General features: G+C 39.6%; 1 protein-coding gene across 1 annotated transcript; it reads right to left on the bottom strand.

The window, feature by feature from the left end:
• Positions 1-197: 197 nt before the first annotated feature.
• On the bottom strand, positions 198-7,255 carry fbxl3l (F-box and leucine-rich repeat protein 3, like). The gene is made up of 5 exons (XM_042493678.2): positions 6,866-7,255; positions 4,763-5,123; positions 4,393-4,515; positions 3,950-4,121; positions 198-2,374 (listed from the first exon to the last, which is right to left on the bottom strand). The coding sequence occupies exons 2-5, from the start codon at positions 5,120-5,122 to the stop codon at positions 1,731-1,733; spliced, it is 1,299 nt and encodes a 432-aa protein (XP_042349612.2). The 5' UTR covers position 5,123; positions 6,866-7,255; the 3' UTR covers positions 198-1,730.
• Between the last annotated feature and the right edge of the window lie 1,994 nt (positions 7,256-9,249).

Below are 9,249 nucleotides of genomic sequence, written 5' to 3'. Positions count from 1 at the left end.
CAAGCCGAATCCACTTGTAAAAAGGGCTGAGTTATCATTGGCATACTTCATTATACAGTAGCAGCCCTGCTTATATAAGGTCCCACTGCCTCCAGTTAAATCACTGCTGCTCTCTAGTGTTGGAAATGAAAAGCTGCAGAAAGGTCAAATGGGACAAAGTCAGAAAACCATCCAAAATGAGACACGAAACAAGAAAATGCAACATTAAAAATAATATTTTTATTAAGAATTAATACAGCAAACAACATAGCAGTTACAATGAAGCAGACTTCCTTCAGACCTGAGCAAATTTATCACATATTTTTAAAAAAAATGTAATCACATGACAAATAAACAAATACAAGGCAAAGCTTTACAACAGACAACAATACAAAAGACTCATTGTTATGTACATAGAGGTGTGACTGTTGGGCTGATTCAACTGGAAATTCTTGTTCTTTCTGTGTGGCATTAGTATCACTGTTGTTAGTGCGCTCTCTCTTTCTACCAACAGCTGGATGCACTGAGTTTAGGACGGGGACTCAGATTGTATCCTGGGAAATGAAGGAAATCATTTACTTAAACAGACAGTTCATACTATAATCATAAATACATATTTTTTCTTGTACTTTTAGTGCTATTTATTTACTATTATCAAACTAGATTGTTTTGGTGTAAGTTGCCAAGTGTCATGACACGTTTACTTAAACCTTATTTCATCTAGAAACTATTTTCTTTCTACAGAATCACACCCACTAACCGTGTCACTGCGCAGAAGGAAGTGTGCACCTACTGCTGGCTCACCTTTGTTACAGCCCAGCCGAGGAGGAGGCCATTAATGTATATATTGTGCGCTGTCACGAGCATGAGCGTCTTGTCAAAGAGTAGATACACTCTTCCTGATAACCTTTGCAAGTGTAATTCATTTGACAGAAAATACCTGAAACTGCTCACAAAAAGGTCTGTGGATTACTTTCAGTGACCTGGTCATGATGTCTGGAAAGAGACATTTGCTGTTATGTTTTTTTTTAGTTGAGACAAGGCAGACATCTCTACAGCCAATATCCCCAAAAACAGCAACTTACACCAAAACAATCTCAATTGAAAAATGACACTACAGGCAGGAGAAAAAATCAGTATTTTTGATTTTTATTCAAACTGTTCCTTTAAGGAGTAGGTTTGATGTTTTGAGACTGAGAGGGATGCAGCAATATGATAACAAACAATATTTCACCACAAAATAAGATGCAGAATCCCGTGAACAACATACACTGATGACACTGATGACATAAGCAACCAGAAGACAGCAGATCCACTTCCCGTACTGGCAGTGGTAGAAAGGTTACAGTGAGTGACTGCAAATTCAGAGCATCCTTTTGGGACTGAAAGAACATACTATATCAAAGATTTCACACCACAGTATTTATATAGAGAGAGCTCATAAGACAGCCAAACAGAAATCAACCTGCCTTTTTTTTTTTTTTTTTGTTGTTTGTTTTTTTTTAATGTTTTAAATTTTCAGTCTTATATCAAATTTAATGCAGGTAAAAATGAAACAATTAGAAATGACTCAAGAACACTGATGACAAAGAAAATTGTCTCTCACAGCTACTTATTGTCCAAAAAGAGAACATCACACTGCAGCCTGAAGCATCACTTAAACCATAAAATGTGTCACTGTGGATGCACTCTCACGTAAGCGCCACACGTATCCTCAAAAGTCACGTCCTCAGCTCTGGCTTGTTATCGGCCTACCAGGTGGGCATCATATCAGGGAACCACATGCGGCCGAGGTGTTTAGACACCTCACTGTGAATCTGCTCCATGTTGTAGCTGCTGTCTGGGATCAACACCTCCTCCATGATCGACAGTTGAGTCAGCCTGCCCCCACACATCTTTACAAATTCCACAAAGCCACTGCAGGTCACTTCACACTCGCCGAGCCCGATGGCAGTCAAGCTTTTGCAGCGTTCGGCAATGCGGATCAGCTCCTCATCCAGGGGCTGAAGGCCATTGGCGCACACCACCAGCTCCACCAGCCGAGGGCAGTTCAGTCCGATACGGCCCAGCATCTCTTTGCTCACTGCCCGGCCAAAGTACAGGTGGGTGACAGGAGTCTCCTCGCGGAAGAAGGGCTCAAACTCCTCCTCATAGAGGAAGAAGTACATGACTATGTTGACCTTGGGTGAGTGTCGTACCAAAGCCTCCCAGCTGCTTCTTTTGATGGCGTGAAAGTGCGTCTGCCCGGGGTTCTCGCTCACCACGTCAATGCGCAGGTGCTCCAAGTGGACATGTTTTTCAGAGGAGAGGGCGAGCAGGAGCTCATCACTCAGGAGATGGTAGTTTAACGCCAGCTCTCTGAGTCCATGGCACTGGTCTGCAACACACAGGATACCTGAGGACAGAGAGAAGTCAGAACATCTGAATGGGAACAGATCATTAGAAAGAAAAAATAATAAAATAAATAAATAATCAGCGTGGCTCGAGGGATGGCGAATCAGTAGATTGGTCCACCTCTTTGGTCCAGACTGAAATATCTGTCACAAATCTTTATCTGGTTGCCACAAAGTAAAGCAGCATGGAGCATCCTGGTGGCAGAGGGATGTAATACACTGACCATGAACTCGTGCCTCAAGCATTGATGGATTAAAGATGCATTATGTAAGATCTGGACATATTTTAGTTTAACGGAATGTGAAGGAGTTACACCTTTGATTTTATGTCCAAAATGCCTATGTATTGTATCACAGAGACATCTACTACTAAACAGCCAAGGAAGGGCCGTTCCTTCTGTGATGATACATCCTGACCTGAGAGGCGATGGTGAGTCACTGTAGCCTCTAATGTGCCGCACAAGAGGATGAAGAAGTTGAGCCAGCCAGAGCAAAGAGCATAGAGTCAATGGATACAGCGCAGTGGTTACAGTATCAGTGAATTAGTGCGTAAGAAACACAGCGATGGCAGTGAGAGTCTCCAGGAAAGCAACTATTATCCCCATGACAAGCAGCTCCCTGAAAGAAGCAACGTTCAGCGGCAAAGAAAAGCGATGATAGAAGAGGCAAAACCAGAGTAAATATTGGTGTGGCTATCCAGTGCTGGAGACAGCTCTTAGAGAGTAAAAAGATGCAGTTTGATGGTGAACTCCCAACTTTTAATTAAGACTGGTAAGTAACATCTAACGTTGGCTATTTACCAAAACATATCTTAAGTGTAACTAATGACAACACAAATTTTACTGACTTGCCTTTATTTATGACTTGACTAGTAAACTGTCACTTGAATTAACACAAGAGACTCAAAATGACCACAAAGAAACATTGAACAACTATAAAGAGATGTAAAAAAAGACTACAAAGAGACACAAAATGACCACAAAGAAACAAAACAGGTAGAGGTCACAACGAAATACAAAATTGCTACAAAGACATATTAAATGGCTACAAAGAGACACAAAATGATTACAAAGAAACATAAAACAGCAACAAAGAGACACAAAAAGACCACAGAGACACAAAATGACACAAAGAAGCATAAAATGAAAAACAACAAAGAGACTAAAAATGAGATGCAAAAACTCTGCAAAGCGATATGAAGAGGGACAAAACAACCACAGAAATTACTACAAAAAGGGCCAAAACAATAACAGACACAAAAAAAGTAAAACAAAAAAAAACAAATAAAATAAAGGGACACAAAATTATCACAAAGAGACACAAAACCTATGAGAGATGCATGACAACTGAAAGAAGACACAAAACAACAACAGAGAGAGGCCAAACAATTCTAAGGTCGTGTGCCGATGGAGGAGAGGTGGAGGGGCCTTCTGCATGTCTGTGCCAGGGGGGCCATTGTTTCACAATCCGCCCCTGCCAGTGAGCAGCATTTGCTGCACATCATATCCCTTTTCATATCTCTATTCTGTAAAAGCAAAACAAAAAATACTTTTAAATTTAAAAAAAAGTTCAGTGACCTGCTGGGGAGACGTGAGGACAGCTGCTCATCTTCAGCAGCTTCAGGGTGTCGCTGTTGTTGGCAACCAGCACCTTCAGGGACGGGTCGTCTACTGGGGTATCATCAATCTTGATGGAGGACAAAGACTTGGAGTTGACAAACACGACTGTCAGCGCAGACACAAAGTGGGCCTGAGGAGGGATAAATAATGCTGATTAAACCAGGACACCTTATACCAAACACATATGAGGAATCTCTGCAAAAAGTACACAAAATGGGGATATTTTTGCCAATCTAAAATTGCTGTACAGTAAAGGAAGAGGGAGGGAGCTGATTGTAGTATTTAGACTGAAAATTAAATAGTGGTTAAATTATGTGACTGATCCAACTCTTACTTTATAACAAACAAGGCAGCAGTGAAAGTGTGGAGATGCACATATGAAGCTCAGACAGTCTGTTTACCTGAGACACATCCATGAAACTGGGCCGCGCTGTGGAAATCAGCCCCAGGGTCTTAATGGTACAGTTCACCAGCTGGGAGAGAATGTCACAGGCCGCCTCTGCAGATTCTGTGCAGCTGTCCACCTGATTTACCAGCAGAGATTCACCATCAAAAACACACAAAAAAGAGGAATGGAAAGACGCAAGGAGATGTACTGTAAGAATAATCTCAGCCTGGATGTGTTAATGCAGAGGCAGCTGAGGCGTCGGATCCGCTCTGCAGCAGATGGTTCTGATTAAGGAGGCCACTGTGTCAAGGCAGCTGTGTTGTGAAAATGGAGGAGGAGGTGAAAGGAGAGGCGAAATGGGTGACAGCAGGGAAGGCTCTTACCTTGAAGCTGACGTACTGCAGGTGCTGGGCATGCCTCTTGATAATCTGCTGAATGAGGTCAGGATGAGTGGAGCGCAGGTACGACGTGGCCGACTGATTGAGCTCAAACTCAAACCTCCTCCACAGGTCAGGGGTGTGAAAGACGTTGTTCCAGCGGCGGCACACAGATGAGGCCCTGGCCCGGTCTACGAGGGAGAGATGCTGAAAGATCTGCAGGACGACGTGGTGGGGCAGGTTACCCCAGTCCTCTGCTGGCGTCAGGGCAAAGCTGGACGTCCCCCGCTTCTGTTTCTTAGCCCTGTCCTCACGTGAGAGGAAGTGCTGGCACTTTGATTTGAAATCCCTCTTCCCTCGCTTCATTCTGAAACAAATCAGCAGACATGAGATGAGAAATGGTTCAAAGCTTAATGCAAACAGTAAAAATCTTTATGCATAATCATATCCATGCTTTTTTTGGATAATTTTAAGTACTACCTGAAAGTTAAAGTTGTATGTGGCTGAAACCGGACAAAATGTTGGATGATCGTTAATGTCACCTAAATAATGTTATTTTCTCTCTCCCTGCCCACATAAATAATATTGCAATTGCTTAACAGCGAAACCTCAAGAGGAATTTATATTTCCAATAACAATATTATCACTGCTTGTTATTCTTTAAACAGCATACTTATAACAGTAAATATTTCCATCTTTTTTTAATTGTTGCTTTTAACCCAGTGTCTCAGGCAGCTATACAGCAATTACATTTGACTGAGGATCATTACTGAAAATGCTTGTTTTTAATCTTTTACTTTTTAAAAATGTAAAACACTGGCTGGTACTTAATCTGAGAAATCAATGATAATCAGTGGTAGGAGAAATCATCAGATCCTTGAAAAGTAGAAATACTACAGTCAAACAAAAACTTGATAACAAGGAAAGTTCTGAATTAAAAATGTTACTTTACCCTAATATTTTCAGGAAAATTACCATAATATCATAAGCAGATGATATCTTTTTTTTATTACTAACTGGTAGATTGAAATAAATGAATGAATAAAAAAGTTAAGTCCAATATTTTTCTCTGAATTGTGAAGTTAAATTCGAAAGTTGCATAAATACTCAATTAAAGTACAGTTACCTCAAAATTTTACTGAAGCATGGTTGTTGAGTAAATATACTTAGTTACTTTCCATCACAGGTAATAATCAATAATTGTTTATTAATGTAACTGCTCATTCTATCAGACATTTTATATTTATAAATCTACCTGGCTTCAATAAAAATGTAGTGAAAGCTGTTTATTGTTCCTCCGTCGTTCACTGAGTTAGAAACCTTCACTGATTTCAAGCTTGCATGCATGAAAACTGCCAGAGGCGAAGTCAAATACTGTATACTGATGGATACTGAATGATTACATACTCACCTCAAAAACTTGTCGAAACTCTGGACACATGAACTATGATGCTGAAACCTTCTTACTAAGACGTCCCACGGGTCTTTTCAAAGTAACCTCACACTCACACAGCATGCAGGAACCACTAATTTGAAATATCACCAACTCATTAGGTTCATGACTAGTGACTTAAATCTTTTTAAAGGGGTATTTAATAAAGATGAAAGGTATGACCATTCAAAGCTGAATGTCCCTTTCCTAAGCTGAATCAGTAAGCGTAACTAGCTCCCCAGTACTAAAAAAAAATTATCTGAAATGCCTCTTGCGTTTTGCACCCCTCCTTTCTTATAAATAAAGAACAGTCCCTTAATAGAGTTTAATTTTATGTCTTCACATCTCACTAACCAGACCTGTTTTGGGGGCTTCAGTTGGTTTCAAAAATAAACACTGCTTGTAAAGATGTTGCTCCACCCAACAAATAACAATAAACAACTAATTTTTAAGAGATACTTTTAAACTCTTTAAAAGCACGATTGAAATTATTTGCACTCTTACGATAAAAAATAATAATCCATACTAATCTACCAATTGAGCTGAGGTGAGCTGAAGTAAACAGACAAATCACCACTTGCGGCGCCAGATAGACGCGTTCACACATATCTGAATGCACAATAAGTCACGTATGATTTTAAACACAACAAACGCCAATAAAACACGTGTTTACTTACGTGAACGGCTTAAAAACAACACCCTGATCTGGGTTTGGGGCTCAGCCGGTGGAGGAGACAGCGTTCGCTTGGAGCCATGGCTGAAGATGACTGGAGAAATGCTGGCTGTTGCTGATATAGGACAGCAGGAGCAGCTCCCGTAATAAGCTCTCCTCTTGGCTTTAGACAGCTTGACGAGCACAGCCGAGCAGCCGGTACACGTGAGCGGGGAAAACATGGATCTGCTCTGCTGCATCTGCAACCAACCACCGGGCATGCAGGAGAATATCCAGCAGCCATCAACAGATACACGCTCCTGTGTTTGTGTCTCACTAAAGAGAGTTTACCTTTTACCATTTTACTTATTTGTTTACACTAGTGTGTGTGTGTGTGTGTGTGTGTGTGTGTGTGTGTGTGTGTGTGTGCGCGCGCGCGCGCGCGCGCGTGTCGGGACCAATGCTGAGAGCACAAGATACTATGTGCACGCGTACTGGGAAAGTAGGTCAGTGTGTCAAAAGTGTGAGTGTGTGTGTGTGTGAGAGAGAGAGATGTGAAAATGGTCATTAATAATAACAAATGAACACTATATAACAGCCTTTTATTTCTCCCTGGAGTATTGAACTGATGCAGATTAAACAGCATCATGTTTAATAAACGCAGAAACAGTGTTTTTATTGCAAAGTTATCTCTGACAGGTAGAAATTGAAGTATTATCCTGAATACTGTAAGTTTACCTCACTGAAAAGATGGAGGGAACTGTCCATATATGTTGACAGGATTATAGGTTCTTCTTTGTGTTTGCATTTCCTTTTCCTGCTGCTAATCAAACGGTTTGTGCTTCGATTGACTGCCATCATTATAGCAGACACAGTGGGTTTTTTTTTGTAAGATATTGCTTTTATGTGTATTTATTCATTTATTTATTTATTATATTTTAAAGCATGATATAAAGGTCTTACTGTTCTTACTTTAATGACCAGTTCTAGCATTTGATTTTGACAGCAAGTCTCCAAAATGCCGTTCTCTCACTGTCAATCGGTGGTAAGGACTACTTTATGATTATGGTATAAGCATGTGTACTTTTACTGAATTGGCAGCCCTGATCTTTTTGTGTGTTTGGCTATTGAACCTTTTACCCTTTTCTGAATATGGCAAATGTTTCCCACATGGTTTTCCATTCATCATGTCATATAAAACTTATCAGTTGCACTGGTGGAAACAGAAGTGCTGCCAACACTTGATCCACATCATGGTATTTGTTTATATTCAGTTGTTGATAAGCTCATAATAGTGTTGTTTGACTACTCTAGATGTTTGCTTAATTTAGATTAGAATTTAATAGTACTTTCTTTTGCAAGTTATTTGTTTACTTTATTCACTATTATTGTTATTGTTGATATTGTTATCATCATCATCATTGTTATCATTATTATAATTTTGTTTGGCATGTATAGTCTTTGCGTTATCAGTATTTTCTTTTGTTTTTGTTTGTGTGAGTTGGGCAAATATACTATCTTTTTTTCCTTTTTTTTTTTAAACCAGAGCAAGAGAGGCAGCAGGAGTTATGATTTCTTTGTTCCTTTTAATGACTTATTTGTTCCTGTGGAGTAAATATAAGAAATGCATAAAATTTGAATGGACTTCCTTTGCCTGCGTACATCATCACATGCCTGGTGCATTAGTGGCCCTTTGTTTTTTTTTCAATGTTTGATTTTAATTTTACTGACTCATGGCCTCATCAAAGGGCGAATTAATCAATAATGCATTATGCATGGTGACAGAAAAGCTAATATTTGGTAAGCCATAATCAGGAATGCAAAAGGAAGGGTGTTTGAAATCAGTTTGATTCCAGACAGTGTAAGTCACTTCTGCCTCTGTATCTTTAGACTTTGAAATGCATGCAGCTGTGCTTCAAATAATAATGCAACTGACTCCATGTTTTTATTTCTCACACAGTAGGCTAAATTAATATAAAGTGTTTATAGTTCATTTGGATCCCCATTAGTTGTTGCCTTGGAAACGCCTCCTCCTCCTGGGGTCCATTCCTGGGAATCTATACTAGGAACCAGCTTATGTAGCAATAAAACATCTAACACAGCAATTTATAAAATCATATCCCATTTTTTTCACAAATGAAACAGGGTATTCCCCAATAATAAAGCAGGACCCCTCCAGCCAGTCAGCAAGATGCTTCATCCCTAAAATATTCAGAGGTGGGGTATTTTTTTTCATACTTTCTTTATTATGCACAAGATCATTTCCAAAAATGCATATTGATAGACAGCAGGGCAAAACAAACAATAAACAGATAAATAATACATGAAAGGATACCATGAAAAGATAAAAGCTAAAAAGCAAACAAAAAATAATTTCATAATGCTAGGGTTTGTATACATGTGTCATAA

This window comes from Plectropomus leopardus, chromosome 8, assembly GCF_026936395.1.
Source record: "Plectropomus leopardus strain MGB_pleo_1.0 chromosome 8, ASM2693639v1, whole genome shotgun sequence".
Lineage (NCBI taxonomy): Eukaryota > Metazoa > Chordata > Actinopteri > Perciformes > Serranidae > Plectropomus > Plectropomus leopardus.
The sequence above is the reverse complement of the archived record's forward strand: the minus strand, read 5'-3'. Positions and strand labels throughout refer to the sequence as shown.